This window comes from Aphelocoma coerulescens, chromosome 26 (assembly GCF_041296385.1).
Source record: "Aphelocoma coerulescens isolate FSJ_1873_10779 chromosome 26, UR_Acoe_1.0, whole genome shotgun sequence".
Classification (NCBI taxonomy): Eukaryota; Metazoa; Chordata; class Aves; order Passeriformes; family Corvidae; genus Aphelocoma; species Aphelocoma coerulescens.
This window is the reverse complement of record NC_091039.1, coordinates 6,205,070-6,221,974: the sequence shown is the minus strand read 5'-3', so window position 1 is coordinate 6,221,974 and position 16,905 is coordinate 6,205,070. Positions and strand designations below refer to the sequence as shown.

General features: G+C 57.4%; 1 protein-coding gene and 1 long non-coding RNA gene across 3 annotated transcripts; both read left to right on the top strand.

Annotated features, from left to right (window-relative positions):
- Positions 1-2,519: 2,519 nt before the first annotated feature.
- On the top strand, positions 2,520-8,923 carry LOC138098765 (Krueppel-like factor 15). Of its 2 annotated transcripts, none has more exons than XM_068995545.1 (3): positions 2,520-2,594; positions 4,908-5,888; positions 7,771-8,923. In XM_068995545.1, exons 2-3 carry the CDS (start codon positions 4,981-4,983, stop codon positions 7,946-7,948), a joined length of 1,086 nt encoding a protein of 361 aa, XP_068851646.1. In that variant the 5' UTR covers positions 2,520-2,594; positions 4,908-4,980; the 3' UTR covers positions 7,949-8,923. The 2 variants fall into 2 exon arrangements, with proteins under 2 accessions (XP_068851646.1, XP_068851647.1); XM_068995546.1 differs by lacking the exon at positions 2,520-2,594 and adding an exon at positions 2,816-3,206.
- Positions 8,924-12,593: 3,670 nt separating this feature from the next.
- On the top strand, positions 12,594-16,001 carry LOC138098883 (uncharacterized). The gene is made up of 3 exons (XR_011146656.1): positions 12,594-12,799; positions 13,151-13,257; positions 15,322-16,001. It is a non-coding gene; the product is annotated as an uncharacterized lncRNA (long non-coding RNA).
- Positions 16,002-16,905: the final 904 nt, after the last annotated feature.

The following is a 16,905-nucleotide window of genomic DNA, read 5'->3' as shown; positions in this document are numbered from 1 at the left end:
AAATTATAGGCCTGCCAGCCTCCCTTTCCCACAGCAGGGTCAGCGTGCTGACATGCAGCTGTTTTGGGGACGGATTTGGCAGTGGCTTAACCACTTCCAGAAACGTTTTTGGGCTCTGGATTTCCTACCCCTGCTGGCTGCAGCAGGAAGGATTTGAGACAAAATCTTATTGCCAGAGGTTGGGTGTCCGTGAAGAAATGCTCCCCTGACCCAAGGCTGAAAACCCCTTTATTTTTAATATTTCTTACGTAAATGTAGGGAACTTTCCCTGCACAGAGGCTGCTCTGATGCTGCAGTGCTTTTGATAATTTAGGTGCCTAAAGTGCTTCCACACTGAGCTCCAGGTGGAGGGATTTGGTGGGAAAGGCCTTAAATTCGTCACTGCAAACCCCTAGGTGATAAAGCAGAGGGGCAGAGGGGTGCAAGCTGGGGTTTATAATGAGATCAGGGCAAGGGAGCAGGAGGAAGAGGAAATCCTTACAAAATTGGCTTTTTTGGCTTCTTCTAAGAACAGTTGCTGTGCCAGGATCACATGTAAGACCAGCAAGGGATGTTCTAGTCTGGGTGAGAGCATCCCTCACCTGCTGTTAGTGCTACTCCCTGTGCGACCACAGATTTTTCTCTAGGATTTGGTTCTGTCTGAGCACAGGTTTGGGTACGAGCTCCTCAGGTTTGGGTACGAGCTCCTCAGAGCTGGTGAGCAGGAGCTTTTCTCTTCCCGGTATGAGGTGTTCTCCTGACAGGTGACTCCTGCCTCACCTTTCCTTTGGCGAGCTGGGAGTTTGGAGTGTGGAGGAGGGGGAGCGTAACTGAGGCTGTTGTGAATCCCTCGGACAGGGAAGGGTCGGGGGATGGATGGATGGATGGATGGATGGATGGATGGATGGATGGATGGATGGATGCTGGTTTTCCTTTTGAGGTCACATCCTGCCCGCGAGACGTTCGTGTTTTATTTATTCGGTAGAGTGAATATTTTGTATACGACGCGAGAGGAAGGCTTTTATTATAAATTTTTATGGAAAAAAGGGGGGGGGGGGGGTGGAATAAAAGGTGTGGAAACGGGAAAAGCGCCGCGTGTGCGCCGGGCCGGCCGCGGGGGGGCGCCACCACCGCGCGGGGAGGGGCGTGGCCACCAAGGGAGGGGAGTGGCCACCGAGGGAGGAGCGTGGCCACCGAGGGAGGGGCGTGGCCACCAAGGGAGGGGAGTGGCCACCGAGGGAGGGGCGGGGCCATGGAATGACGGAGGCGAGCGGGGCGTGGCCAGCGAATGAGGGGTGGGATTAGGGGCGTGGTTAGGACAAGGGGCGTGGTCTTGGATCGCTTTGGGGGCGGGACCAGTTACTGGGTGGGGCATGGGTGGGGTCGGGGCGGAGCTAAAAACGGGGCGGAGTCATTGGGCGTGTCCAGGGACAAAGGGGAGGGACGGGAGTGAGGTCAGCGACAGGCGGGTGTGGCCACAGGGCGGGGTGAACGTTTTATGGGTGGGGACATGGGCAGGGAAATCGGCGTGCTGGGCGAGTCTGGGTGTGGCAATGAGCGTGGCCAGCAGGGCTCCGCGCCGCGGTGTCCCGGCTCCGAGCGCCACCGGTGTCCCCGGGACAAAGGACGGGCTCTTCCCCGCGGCCGTGGAGCCGCACTGCCGCTCCTTTTCCCCCCAAAAAAAGCTCCGATCCTCTCGCTCCACCGGGCGCGGTGCAAACCCCGAGCAGGAGCCGCTCCCGGCTGTTGTCCCCAGGAATTCTGCGACACGCTGTAAATCAAAGCCCTCCGTGACTGGAACCACCGGAGCCGGGAGTACCTGAGGATTCTGAGGAGCTGAAACCTTCCCAATCTCTGCAAGGCCATCAATAAATATTATTAGTTATTATCGATACCTACCTGATGCGTGCTATCAGCGGTGATGCTGAGGACCACGAGGCTGTGACACGGGGTCGGTGACACACAGGGACACAGCAGCGCTCAGGGAACAGCCACGGGCCTCCCTTTCTGTGCACCTTCGCTGTTGGAGGTTTTTTTGAGGCTTTTCTTTCGTTTTGTTTTGGATTTTATAAATGTGAAGCCTTCCCCTGGCCCAGGTGTTTTGTTCAGGCCCAAAATCTCACGCTTCTCCCCAGGCAGAGGAACTTGGTGTGGTTTGGTGGCCCAAAGCCACCCCCAGGGACCCCCTTAGGGACCCCCAAAGCCACGACAAGGACGGACCTCACTCCTTGTCCCAGCAGCAGCATCCGAGCGCTACGGCCCTGCCCAAAACCTCCCGCACACCTGGATCCACCTGGATCCACCTGGATTCCAGCGGCACCCGCCGCTGCCGCGACGTGCCGGGACTCGCCTCTTTTTCCTGGAACGCTGCAGAGACCTGGACCGCTTCCAGTGTAAACGAGCAGCGAGAGGAAACAGCGGCGGGGTCGCGGGATCTCCTCCGGGAGCTGCTCCAGCAGCCGCGCACGGACCGAGCCGGGGCATCCCGGTGCCCCTCCCGGCGCGGGTGTTCCCGTGCCAATGGGATCGGCGGCCGCTGCCGAGCCCTCGGCGGGGCGGGGCGGGCCGGGAGCCGCCCCCGGCGGAGCCGCGGGACCCGCGGGCAGCGGAGCCGGGTAAGGGGCGCGGGGGGCGCGGGGGTCCCGCCGGCAGCGCTCCCCGGGGCGGCTCCGCGGGGCACAGGGGCGGGGGGTTCGCGACCGGCAGCACCGGGCTCGGTGTCCCCGGCTCGCCCCGGCTCCGAGCCCCGCTGGGGCTGCAGTGCAGCCAGAGCCTCGCTTGTCCTCGGGCATCGCTTTGCGCCGAGGGATCGGCCACGCGTGGCACTGCCTGGGACCGCCTGGTTTGTCCCCAAAGGCTCGGCGAGCCCCGGTTCTGCACGGGCCCCGTGTGATTCCCGGCTCTGCGGAGGTTACAGGTGTTGGTTCACGTTGCTCGGTCACGGGAGGGGAGCCGTGACCCTCGGCTGAGTTCCCAGCTGCCGCTGGTTGTTGGCTGACCTTGGGCGAGCCGCTTGTTCTCCATGTGCTCGGGCTGCACATGTGCTGCTCCCTGGGCTTGGAAAAACTGGAGGAACAGAAACGCAAAGTGAGGCTTGGGAACGACACAGCCCTTGCAGTGAGGGACAGAGCCAGGGCTCCGTTTCCTTGCAGCGGCTTTGGGGTGACAGCACTGGTGGCATTTCGCAAAAATGCCTTGGGTTGACGGGGCAGTGACACCTGTGACAGGTACCTGCGGAGTCTGCTGGCACGGAATGTGCCACCAGGCAACACATTGCCCCACAGCGCTGCTCTGCCAGCTGGGACGTCAGCACTGCCACAAATGATATGGGAAACAGGAGCAGAGCACTCCAGGAACTCCCCCAAGGGTGCCCCGCTCAGATCTCCCCGGTCCCGAGCCTCTGGACCTTGCTGCCTTCTGGTCATGCTTTTATTCCCACTGTCAGCCCAGCAGAAGGGTTGTACCCCGTGAGGAGTTTAGAGTTTAATTCAGCTGTCCCGGGGACATGCTGGAGGGATGGAGACTCCCCGAGCTGCTCTGCAGGATCTGGTTGGAAAATCAGGTTTTAGGACACTGTGGAAGAGGTAAACAGAAGCCTTTGGTAGCCAGAGGGGGGAGGCTTTCCCTGCAGAAAGAGGAGATGGAGAAGAAGAGACAAAAAAATAGATCCTAAAACTGGAGTGGAGGAAGGAGTGGAACTGCCTGGAAGGGGTGGCTTAGAGCACACATTTGGGCTGTGGTGAAAATTTGAAGCCTGGAGGCTGAGATTGGCCTGAACACCTCCCTCACCTCTCGTGTGACTAGGACAGTCCCTGCTCTCCATGACTTGCTGGTGCAGAGCTGTGCTGGAGACACTGGGCAGCACTGGGAATGCCCCTGCATCTCGTTCCTGGCAGGTTTGGAACGACGTGGGGGTTATTTCTTAAGGAGAAGAACATTTGTATGGCATCCAGAGCACTCAAAAATTCCCTCTCACAGCTCTCAGGACCCTGTCGGGCACTGATAACAAGGACTGGCCGGACTGGTTTGCAGCTCCACAGAAATCTCATGGAAAGGTTCTTCAGGGACTTTGACAAAGGTTTTCTCTCCCCTGGAAATTCCATTTCTGCATTAAATGCACACAGATCCCTGTGCCCTGGGTGGTTTGGTGCTCTGGAGCACGATGGGGACAGGGACAGTGTGGCTGCTCGGGGAGGTCCTTGTGCCCGTGGGCTCTGGGACAGTCACCAGTCCCCTCCTGAGCCCGCCCAGCTCCCACCGGGAGACGCTGTGCTCTCTCTCAGCAGTTCGCAGACGCGCTGTTTGTGCCCTCAGAGCTGACCCCAGCCAGGCTGAGCCGCTCTCGGAGGTGTGACTGGGGCTGGGCAGAGCTGCCCGGGCAGAGCTGCAGCGTGTTCGGGCACCGCGCTGCCCCCGGCACCGGGGCAACGCTCAGAGCGCCCGGGGCGGGCTGGCAGCAGCACCTCGGAGCTCTGGTTACCTGTGAAGGGAGGCAGCTTTAAGCCAGCCCCGTGTCTGTGTCAGGGCATGGCTCTGCCCACGTCTGCAGTGCGGAGAAGCCCCACCGGCCTCTCCTGGATCACAATTAACTCCCGGTTAATCAGGAGTCATCCCGTGCGCCATCCAGCAGCGCAGAGCTGCCCTCCGGCGCGGGTGGCACGGGGAGGGATGAAGGGTTTCTTTGTGTGTTTTTACCTCCATGAACTCCCCAGAGAAGTTTGTTTCGGGGGGGAATCTGCCTCTTTGCTGGCAGCCGGCAGAGGAAAGCGGTCCGCTCGTGTTTTTTCAGCAGCAGACTCTTTAAAAACAAAGGCCGCTGCCAGGTTCGGCTGTTTTCTTTTCGGTGCACAGCCCGGTTTTGTTAAAAGGTTGAGTTTTGCGTGTTTGTTTTCTCCTTTGGAAATAACCTTGGTGCCGTTCCCTTGCAGATGAACGAAGACTTCCCCAGCTGAGCTCTCCCAGAGGCTGCTGAGCCAAGAGCCGCCTGTGGGGAGTCACCAAATGGTCTCTGTGAGCTGCCAGGACCTGCTGCCCTCCCTGACCAGCCCTTCCCTGCTCGAGAACTTGGCCAGTGCCCTGCAGTGCAGGATGCCACCGTCCCTTCTGCCTGGATGTGGCGGTGACAGGACATGTGGCCACTCAGAGGGCGCTGGGCATGTCCTGGCGGGCAGCACCGGCCACGCCGAGAGTGTCCCGCTGTCCAGTGCCAAGGGGGAACCCCCCAAAGCCCATCTCACCGAGGCTCAGCTCAGGCTGCCTGACTTCCGCCTCTCCCAGAACTTCATCCCCACCCTGGAGGAGATCGAGGAGTTCCTCAAGGAGAAGGCAGAGTTCCTCAGGGATGACGCCGGTGATCCTCACCCCGCGGGGTGGAAGGTGGAGAGCAAACCTGAGCTGGGCTCTGGGGCACAGCTCATCCCCAGGGTGCACGAAGGAGGAGGAGGAGGAGGAGGAGGAGGAGGAGATGTCCCAAACGCTGCAGGGACAGCTGCTGGTGGCCAGGCGGTGGCTGCTGGCAGCATTCCCGTTGTCTTGCAGATCCAGCCTCTCCCGAGGGACAGCGTCACCCCCCTGGCACAGGGTGGGGGTGTCAGGGTGGCCCAGCTGCTCATCAGCCTGCAGGCCCCAAACCTGTCCCTGCTCCCTCAGCTCCAGCCCCCTGGCACCATCCTGGACCAAAAATACGTCAGAATTGCCCCCCTGCCAGTGGCCACGGGGCCGGGGGACGTGCAGGAGGCGGAGGCAGCCCCCAGGTGCCAGCAGGGCCCCCCTTCCCTGCTCCGCATCCACCGCTGCTCCCACCCCGGCTGCGGGAAGGTTTATTCCAAGAGTTCCCACCTGAAGGCTCATTTCCGGCGGCACACGGGGGAAAAACCCTACACCTGTGCCTGGCCCAACTGCGGCTGGAGGTGAGTGGGGGGTCCCCGAGGGTGGGGGGCTCTTGCCCAGCAGCGGGAGAGCTCTTGGCTGGTGGAAATCCAGGGTAAAGTCCCCACTGGCCTTTCCCGAGGGAATCTTTGGAAGGAGAGCTGAGGGCTGGAGTTTGTGCAGCGTTTTTGGGAGTTTTTACTCAGTCCAGGAGTGCAGCTGGGGATGTGCAGCTGACACTTCCCAACATCCCGAATCCTCCTTGAACTGGGTGCCTAAACCCCCTCTGGCAAGGCCCCTTTTCCAAGGGATGCTGTAACTTTGGAAAACTTTGGAAACTCTCTGTGTCTAACTCAGGACAATTCCAGCATCTGGGCTCCAAAATGGCTTTTCCTGGCAATATTTGTCCCAGGTAAAGCCTCAGCCCTTCCTCAGCAGCCAGTGTGGAATTCTGTTTGGTTTGCCACCCTTTTCCTGGGGACTGAGGGAGGGGATAGAAGAAGCCACACAAGCGTCACTTCTTCTTCTGGGAAGGAGGAATGGGATGGTGCCAGCCCGGACCATGGAACCCTGTGTGCTGTGCTCTGCTCCCCCTCCATGGAGCAGCTTTTCCAGCAGGCAATGTCCTCACCTGTGCCTGGTTGTCCCTTCTCTCCAGTGTCCCTCACTCTAAATAAATCTGTCACCTCTCTCTGAGGAGGCAGAATCTCCTCTTTTTGGGGAGCCGAGCCCTTGGAACTCACTCCTCGCCATAAAGCTGGGAAAGACCTGAGCGTGGCCTTGGGCCAGGTTTTGTTTCCACAGAGCCCTTTGTGAGCAGAATCTCCCAGGCCAGGTGTGAGAACCCCGAAATCCTCTGCCTGCAGTCTGGGGCTGCAGCTGCAGCTCCTTGCTCAGTGCTTTTTGCACGGGCACATCCCAGCCATGGATGGAAAAACCCTCCTGCCCTGATGCTCCTGCCATCTGTGCAGAGCAAATCCAGCCCAGGCCTCCCGTCCAGCACTCCCTGAGTCCCAGACATCCAGAGCCATGGAGTCGCTCCAGCTCCCTTGGAGGGTGGCACTCATTAAAAACCCGCTGCAGGTGCCCCCAGGTCTGGGCTGTGTGTGCCAGAGGGGGAGGGAAGGTGCAGGGGAATTAAGAGGGACACCCGCGTGGTTCAAGGGACTTTCCCGAGGCTTTTGGGGCTTTTGATCCCCTCCAAGTGTGGGAATTGCAGAGACAGGCAGTGTGAGCTGGGGTATCCCTGTGCTCCTCGTTCCTGCACCCCAGAACCGTGCTGGCTTTGGCTTGGAGCCTCTGTCCTGTGCTCCAGGCTGGCTCTGTTTGCTTTTCCTCCCCTGTGCTCAGAATTTCACCCATCTCCCAGGCAGCTTCTCCCTTCCCAGCTCCCAGTCCAGCCCAGGCTGGAAATTTCACTGGTGTTGTGAGAAACGAGGGGATGCTCAGGGTTTGCAGGGAGAATCCACAGCTGCAGGAGAAACAAACCTTCCCCCCCCAGTGACGCTGCTCCGGGCTGGCTGGGGAGTTCCAGGAAAGCATTCCCACCCAGGCTCCTGGCCCGTGGCCTTTGGCCACTGCCAGCCTGAGCTCTTTTCCCAAAAAACCAATTTTTTCTCAGCGTCTGGGCCTCTCAGCTGCCGGAAGGTTCCAGCGAGGGAAAAAAAATGGAGGAAGTAGGTGGACAGTGTCCTTTGAGAGCAGGGGAAAGAAATTCAGTTCTCCAGGGGTGAATTCTTTTCCCTCCATTTCCAAATCCTTGGAGGGGTTGATCTGGGGAGCCAGGGGTGCCTCTGGAGGGTGTGGGGTGACAAAGAGCCTGTGGCAGGGACAGATCTCAGCCTCCCTCGTGCCAGGCTCACTGTGTTCCCTGTCCTGGCCAGCAGCGAGGGCTGCATCCAGCATTGCTCCCTTCTCCTGCAGGTTTTCCCGCTCGGATGAGCTCTCCCGCCACAAGCGCTCCCACTCCGGGGTCAAGCCCTACCAGTGCTCTGCCTGTGAGAAGAAGTTTGCCCGCAGTGACCACTTGGCCAAGCATGTGAAGATCCACCGGGGCCAGCCCTGCAGCCCACGGACACTTGCAGGGGCAGGCAGGAGTTAATTCCTGCTGCTCATCCCTGCCAGCCAGGGCCGGGAGGTGCCAGAGCTGGGGAAACAGCGCAGAAGCCACTGCTGAGGAGGGGGAAATGACTCCTGAACAAACGACAGGAGACTTTGTTACCCCTCTTCTCAGGGGCGATGATATTCCCAGGTTGTTTCTGGCCCTACTGTCCCTCTTTGAAATACACGTGATGGAAATCAGCGTGGATTTGGGGTGTGTGTAGGAAAGCTGCGGTCACACTGTACAGCAGGAATCAGGCATTTTAGAATCCCAGAATCCCAGAATGGTTTGGGTTGGGACACCTCCCATGGGCAGGGACACCTCCTATGGGCAGGGACACCTCCCACCATCCCAGGCTGCTCCAACCTGGCTTTGGACACTTCCAGGGATCCAGAGGCAGCTATGGATTCTCTGGGAATTCCATCCCAGCCCCTCCCCACCCTCACAGCCAGGAATTCCTTCCCAATATCCCATCCAGCCCTGCCCTGCGGGGGAATGAAGCCATTCCCTGTGTGCTGTCCCTCCATCCCGATGAAGTGGGGATGGGGATGGGTGCAGGCTGTGCTGTGCAGCAGCTGCGGGGGCTGAGGCAGACACCGGGGGGGCCTTTCCAGTGTGGTTGACGTGGCTGTTTTGTCCCTAACTCTGCTTTCTTTTGTGCTGGTGGCTTCTCCCCTGGCTGGCCCTGGACACCGTGGTGTCCTCAGGGTGTTTGACAGCACGAGAGGGACAGGAGATGGATTTTGTGGAGCCTCCAAGGGACCAGGAGAACTGAAAGCAGCACCAGCAAAGCCCTTTCCACCAGGGAAGGACATTTCCAAGGAGAGACACAGATGTGTGAGGTGCTCAGAGGAGCTGAGAGCTCCTGTCAGGGCAGCAGAGCAGCTCCCAGGCTGCTGACGTCCTCCCTGTATTTGCCTTTTGGTTAATTAAAGGCCAACTCCTCGCCGCGGTGCCAACTCCCCGAGCTTTGGCAAACACCCGGGAGGGAACGAGGCGCTTGTACAAACACAGCATCAGCGTCAGGAGCTGAGTTAGGCCGGGTGCCCTTTCCACGTGGCTGTGCCAGCCTGTCCCAGGCTGGTTTTTCGTGCCTGCAGGCTCTGAGCTGGGCTGTGCTCCTGCTGATGCCCCGATGCCCTCCCAGGGCAGAGCTCCACGTGCTGCCCTTGAGCTGCTGGGGTGAGGGGGGTTGAGTTGAGCCCCAAACACGCCAGGGAAATCGGCTCAGCTCTCCTCCCTGCGCTGTGGAGGGCAGGTTTGTACAGCAGAGGTTGCTCCCTGCAGCACTTTGTGAGGAAGGAACGAGCTGGAGTGGTGAAAATGGAGGTGGTGTCCTGCTCCAAGGGCTGAGAGAAGCACCTCTGGGTGAGACACCAAACTTCCGTGAGGAAAACACGAGGTTGGGAAGGGATCCACCCTCGTGATGGTGGTGTGGGGCTGGAGTTGTTGGTGTTGGTGGCTGCAGTGCCAAGGGAAGAGGAGCAATGGAGCTGAAAATCCTTCATTTATTTTTATTCTAAAATATTTGGGGATGCTCACGCTGCCCCTGAAGGAGCTGGAGATGGATAGGGCAGGGCACTTCCCACCTCTGAGGCTCTCTGGTGCACTGAGGGTTCATCACCCCACTGTGTCCTTGTTTCTCCTGCTGTTTGTCACTCCAGGGGCTCCAGTCCAGCCCAGAACCTGCTGCTGGACAAGCACTGAGGAGGAGTCTCCTTTTCCACCACAAACAGCAAAAATTCCTCTAAAAGTCCAGACTGCCAGTGAGGAAAGGCTGAGGAGAAATGTAATTAAAGCTGGCTTGGGGTTTGGATCCTTCCTTGTGGAAACAGCAGCTGGAGGATGGCTCCTGGCCCGGGAACGGGCTGTGGCTGCCCCTGGGGAGTGCCCTCAGTGTGATTCCCAAAAAACACCTGCATCCCTGCCTTCCCTGATCCCCAGGCAGGGTTTGTGACAGAAACAGCTGGAGTTACACTGCTCCCCTTCGGATCCAAGCTTTCCCCAGCGGTCTGGGAGGGCTGGGTCCTGGATCCCGGCCTGAACTCCCCATCCTGAGCTCCAGGTGTGGATTGGCCGCACGGCAATCGCTGCCCATGGCGGGGTTTTCTCCCCTGGGCGTGCGGGTGGAGGTGTGAGAGCCCTGCAGTGCTCCTGGGGAGTGTTTGGAGAGAGCTGTCCCCGCTGGGGAGGGCAGGTGGCTTTCCCAGGGAGTCCCTGGAGAGCCGGGGCTGCCGTGGGAGCTCTCCCTGGGCACTGCGGGTGCTCCGGCGCTGCCCTGGCCTGGGCAGGTGTCACCAGGTGCCAGTGAGGAGCACAGCCCATTCCCTCCTGACACCCTCTCCAGCCACGGGATGGCCAAGCCAGAGCTGTGCAGGAGGAGTTTGGATACGATTTGGAATTCTCTGTGCTCCCCTGCCTGGGCTATCCTGCACTTTCCTGGAACTGGGGGCTCTGTGTCCCTTCACGACTCTGTCCTTGCCTCGGAAACTGCAAAATCCATTTCCAGGTGCTGCCACCTGATTAACATTCACCAGAAGCACCCAATTAAATATGTTTATTTTCCCTTTTCTGCTGCCTCTTCCCCGTTAGTATGGGCAAGGATGAGCAGACAGGTCTGCCAGGGCCTATTTTGGGCTGCCTTTTGTTTCAGTGGCTTTTTGCCTGGCTCAGAATTCGCTCCATGCCCTCTTTGCTCCGGGGCTCTGGGCACAGGCCACGTGCCAGCCTGACTCACGCCCGTCTCGTGCTTTTATCTGTCCCCCTTTGCTCTTCTCCCTCGCTCCAGACTCTCTCACAGCACTCCCTGCTCGTCCTGGACCTGCCCCATCCTGCCTCGCTCCGCTCCCAGCCGAAGGCGATGGGGACATGGCAGAGCTTCCAGACTTTGGAGTGAGAAGATTCGGGTCTCATCCTCAATCCAAGGCCCTTCTCTGCTCTCCAGAGGGTCCACGCTGGTCCTGGGGTGGCTCTGCTGTGGAAGACAGGGCTGGGAGTGCTGGAAGCAGGGACTTGGAGCTCCTCTGGCTTTGTTTTGCCATCCCTTTCAACCAACCACAAAGGGAGAGGAGATATTTTTATAAAACAAACCACCCTAGATCCGTATCTCTTGTGCAATGCCTGTTGGAGTCTCACCTGCTTCCCTCTGGGGGACTCTGGGTGGCTTAAAAGCTTTACTGAGGGCTCTCTAATTACCTCTCCTTTGCTCCAGTGAGGATGCTGCTCCACAGAAATATTCCTTGTGGAAGCTGAGAGCAGGGACGAGGCTCCTTCTGTCTGCCCACAGCTCTGCCAAGAGGTGACACGAGTGTCACTGGGTTATCACCTGGCTCTTGGGTGGCACTGAGAGGGAGCAGGGCCCTGTGCCTGCCATGGATTCCCTGCTGGAGGAGTGGGGATGGCAGGAGTGGGGATGGCAGGAGTGGGGACAGGAGGAGTGGGGAAGGCAGGAGTGGGGATGGCAGGAGTGGGGAAGGCAGGAGTGGGGATGGCAGGAGTGGGGATGGCAGGAGTGGGGATGGGAGGAGTGGGGATGGCAGGAGTGGGGATGGCAGGAGTGGGGGACAGGAGGAGTGGGGACAGGAGGAGTGGGGAAGGCAGAAGTGGGGAAGGCAGGAGTGGGGATGGCAGGAGTGGGGACAGGAGGCCCTGGCTGCCTCGTTGCCCAAAGGCTGCCAGGTTGCTAAGCAGTGCTTTTGAAGAACTCCACGCAGGCAGACGGGAGTTGTAGCAGGGCAGGACGTGGGAGAGCACAAAGAGAAACTCAGGCGCTGTTGCTAAATTTGCAGCTGGGGCTGTGGGGAAAGCAGAGGCGAGCAGCAGAGCCCTCCCTCCCTCCCTCCCTGGCAGCACGAGTGACAGCAGTGACATCCCTGGGCTGCCCACGTGGAGCTCGTGCTGGCTGCTCATCCTGCAGGGCCACTGCAAATCCCCAGCCTGCTTTAAAGCCCCTTTGGAAATACAGCCCTAAGACAGATCACTGCATTAGGGGCTTCTTTAGTTTTATTTTTTTTTTTTTCCCTTAAAAAAAGTCACAACTGGACTTTGATTCATGATCCTCCCTTCCAGGTTTCAGTTTTACTGGGGGGAAAGGCAGTTCTTGGAGGAGTTTCTGCTGCTCACAGTGGATCGGCAGCAGAATTTGGCTCGAGGTGGGGAGAAAATCAGAGCTTGAGATTTCCTAGAAGAACAGGGAAAGGCCCTTGTGGGAATGGGATCTGAAAAACAGATAAAGAGGGACAATTGAGAGCTCCTTCAGCCACCAGCTGGGCCAGCTCCTGGCCCTGAGTGACCAAAGGTGGGAGCTGGTGATGACAAACACCTAGAGAAGGTTTGCAGCCCCTATGGGCAGCGTGATGACCCTCAGGTGTCCCCACAGCACTTCTCATGCCTGAAGCTAGGAGGAAAAGGGACAGGAGCCCCTTTTTGGGTCACACATATCCCAGGACACGGTCCAGGCTCTCCTGGAGCCATCACTGAGCACAAAACACAACAAAATGTGGATTTGGCCTGGCCTGGAGCTGCAGGAGCTCCCACCTGAGACTCTGCCCAGGGCTGGGAGGGTTCAGGGCACAGCAGCTTAATGAGCAAACGAGTTAATTAAAACAGCTGGCTGGGCCGGGGGAATTATTCCCTCATAATCAGCTTGCTGAGGAGGTACAGGTCCACTCCCAGGGACGGAGCAGGGAAGGAACATCTCCGGGTAGGACAGGGCTGATGAGTGAGCGGCTTCTGTCCCTCCCGTGCCCTGCAGGGCTCGGTGACCCCAGGCCGGGCATTTGTCCTTAGCATGGGTTTGGGCCAGGCTGTTTGCAGGGATTCACCTTTCCTGGGAGCTGCTCTCCACTGCAGGTAAAACCCTTTGTTTTCTGATATTCGGCCCAAGCTGCCTTTCCTGGGGAGAATTCCCTGTGGGTGAGGATGAGGGTGATGGAGCCTGCTCAGCCGCGATGTTTTCTGCTGGTTGATCCAGGGACGGGGCAGTGCCACAGAAAAGGCTTTTCTTTCCCTGCTTCCCAGAAAATCCACCCGGATAAAGCCTCTCTTGGCTTAGAAAGGCCTTGGTGGGAAGGAGGGGGGGGAGATCAGAGACGTGATTCCACATCCCCAGATCTGTTTCACTTTTGGAAACGTTGCTTTTTTTCCCTCTGTGACTTTCCCTGAATTCCTCCCAAGCGCAGTTTCACACCTCTGCTATTTCAGGCCTGGGGTTGTTTGCACAAACAGCAGGCTCTGCAATGAGATTCTCAGATGCCACTTCCACGGGCTTTGCCCTGTGCTTTCCAGCTGGGAAGGTGCTGCTGGGTCAGGTGAGGAGAAGCAGGGAGGTTTCTGTGAGCTGCGTCAGGAATTCCATTCGGGATGTGGGACCTTCACGAGGGGAATTGTGCGTTTAGCGGGGCTGCGTAACGCAGTGGAAACGAGTTTGGCGGCGTTGTGCAAGAACCAGAGCCCCTCTGGTGCACAGCTCTAGGGCTGAACCTTAAACCACCTCGGAGCTGGGCTGAGGAGCTCTTCCGACAGAAATTCCAGCCTTCCTCCCGCTCCTCGCGGTGTGCTGCAGCTCCCACGGCACTGGGTGATCCTGGTTTTTTTCTGGAAATGAAATACCAAGCGTCCCTTTGAGCGTTAACAGCTGCTGGATGGTCTGGGCATCCCCAAGTGCTGCTTGGAGAAATGTTGAATTCTGGAGATTTTATCCCATCTCCTCTGGCTGCTGGTGAGCCTTGGAATTGCCCCATTGGTGGGGACGGAGGTTTTTGGACCGGAATAATCCCCCTGTGGATGCTGAATTTCCTCTCTCCCTCTTACCTGCCCATAAAATGCAATCACAGGAGCTGGGAGCTTATTTTTCTGTAGGCTCAGAAATAAAGGTTTGAAAGCAGCACAGATCTGTGGCTTCTTGAGAGCATCACAAACACCAGAGCAGGAAACACAGAGAACTGGGGGGGAAAAAAAAAAACAAAACAACAGTGCAAAAAAAGGCTTTATTGGGTCTGGAAAATAAGAGATTTCGGGCATGGAAGGGAGCACAGGGATGGGAACTGAGTTATTTCTCCATCACTATCAAGGTGCCCGTAAAAGCAAGGGCTGCTGGTGTTTGTGGGTCCCTCAATGCCTTGGAATATTCCACGGGCATCCTGCAGAGTCTTTGGGATCTCTGAGAGGTGATGCCACCACATGCTGGGATCCTAAAACCGGGAACTGAAGCCTTAGTGAGCACCTGGTCTGGTGAAGCTGTCCCTGCCCGTGGCAGGGGCTGGAATGAGATGAGCTCTTAACGTCCTTTCCAACCCAAACCAGGCTGGAATTCTGGCTCCAAGCAGGCTTTGAATATTAAACTTCCTGAGAGAGCAACCAGCGGCTTTCCTTGGGAAATTTTATAAACCAACCAAAAACCCTTCCCCGACCCAAAGGCTTTTCCTGTGGGAGAGGCACAAAACCTCCCGGAGCCGCTCTGTTCGTTCCATGGCTTTTGGATTCCCAGTGCTGGATCAAAATAGCACCTCCACGTGCTGGAGCAGGGCCTCGTTAGGCTCTGATCAGCTGTTGCATAACGTCCTGGCTTTTCCCTGTGCTTCCCATTCCCTCCTGACACCCTCTCCAGCCACGTGATGGCCAAGCCAGAGCTGTGCAGGAGGAGTTTGAATACGATTTGGAATTCTCTGCACTCCCCTGCCTGGGCTGTCCTGCGCTTTCCTGGAACTGGGGGCTCTGTGTCCCTTCACGACTCTGTCCTTGCCTCGGAAACTGCAAAATCCATTTCCAGGTGCTGCCACCTGATTAACATTCACCAGAAGCACCCAATTAAATATGTTTATTTTCCCTTTTCTGCTGCCTCTTCCCCGTTAAAATGGGGGCTGTTTACACGGGAGCTGCTTTCCTAAAAGCTTTTTGCACATGAGCTTTTTCTCTTTTTTTTTTTTTTTTTCCTCCCAAACCCTGCTTGATTTTTATTCCATCCCTTTGTCTGTCCTATATTTTTTCCCTGTCTAATCTTAGGAACAAGCCCACGTTGAATTGCAAACACCCGGCAGTGGGAGCAGAACAAAATGGGAGTTGCACGAAGTAGGAAATTTCTTATCCCCTAAAAAAAAAAAAAAAAAAAAGGGAGGTTGATTGTCACTGGAGCCACCCCCCTGATGCAGCTTTAGGTGCTTGGGGTGCTGGGGTGGGGTTGATTTTTGGGTGCTGTCCCTCTCTGTGCTGGTTTTTTATTTTTTCTTTCTTTGATTCAGCTCCTGCATTTTTTCCTGAGTGCCAAAATTTTGGGGGATTTTGCTGGTGGGGAGGGGAGGCAAAGCCAGGGGAGGATGTGGAGAGGTGGAGCTCTGCCCTTTGCCTTCCCAAAGGAGGTTTTTCCATCCCCACAGGAGCTCCTGGAGGAACCAGCTGGATCTGGGAGTGCTCCCTGAGCGAGCTGTGCACAGCCAGGTGCTGGAGCTGTCCCAAAAAAAGGGATTGAGCTCCGCTGGAGATGCTGGCAAAGCTCCCACCTGTGACTCGACAGGAAGAGCCTGGGAGGGCTTTGCTTTATTTCCCTCTGGGATTTGGTGGGGGGAAAAGGGAGCCCAGGCTTTAGCAGGGCAAAGGGCCGGGATGGAGCCTGGCAGAGAAGAGGGATGGGCACAGGGAAAAGCCTGTGGGGTTTGTCAGCAGGGCTGGGCTCCCCTGGGGAAGGTCAGGTCAGGTGGGCGTGAGGAGGGGCCCCCAGAGCTCCGGATGTTCCTGCCTCGGCATTCCCCAGGGAAAAGCAGCTCTGGTAATGTGGAGATGTGGAAATACTGCCTGATGCTTTCCACAGGAGAAAGAGGAGGGAAAATGTCCATACTTTCACTTCAGAGGGGTTTAATTATTTTGAAAGCTGAGGAAACTGGCTCTGGAGGATTTTTTGTGTCTTTTCCTTCTTCCGCTCCCTCCCTGGTCTCTCTCACTGTTTTGTTTTTGATTTGAAAGTGGAGCTGGGAAAAACACAAAGAGTTCTCTTAATTGCTGCACTTTAAAAGAAAATGAACTCCTGTAAATGAATAAATAATGGTCAGCTTGGTTGAAAGCTTCCTCTCTGCCTGTGACAATGTGCTTTGGGGGAAACCCCTGGCCTTCTTCAAATCCTAAACTCTCCGGCTTTCCTTGCTTTTATCTCCCTCCTGTTTTTCTGTGCAGAAAGTTCTGATAAAGGAGAGCTGGAGAGGAGCTTTGGACAAGGGCCTGCAGTGCCAGGACACACGGAACGGGTTCCCACTACCATAGGGCAGGGTTAGATGGGATTTTGGGAAAGGAATTCCGGGCTGGGATGGAATTCCCAGAGAATCCGTGGCTGCCCCATGCCTGGAAGTGTCGCAGGCCAGGCTGGAGCAGCCTGGGATAGGGGAAGGTGTCCCTGCCCACGGCAGGGGTGGCACTGGGGGATCTTTAAGGTCCCTTCCCAACCCAAACCATCCCATGGCAGTGGAGGAGCCGCTTCCCGGGGACTCCAGCGAGAGCAGGGGCAGCTTTAATGAGCTTCAGCATCATCAGTGCTCCCGCTGTGCCTCCTGCAGCGAGCCCTGCTCAGCCTGGAGAGCGAAAAGGCATCGCTGCCTTTGCCAGCGGTGCGTTGGGATCGGGAGAGCCACGGAAAAAAATCCCGGGAATACCCAATATCTGCAGAGCCTTGGCTCAGCAGCCTCAGCCTTCCCTGGGGGAAGCACCCAGGTGGGCTCTTGAGCGGAATGTTCCGCAGGGAGAACACGAGTGCGGGGTAGCGCTGGAAGAGGAATTCCGTGCCCAAGTTTGTCAGGACTGGGAAAAACCTGCGAGTCCCAATTCCAGAGAGAGAGAGAGAAGCAGCGGGAAAAGCGAGTCCCCTGCTCCCTTCGCCTTGCTTCGCCGGCAACCCCCATGCGTCCAAATAACTTATCTCTGCATTTATTTTAATAATATAGAGGCTTTTTTAAAAAATTATGAACCATTTTGAC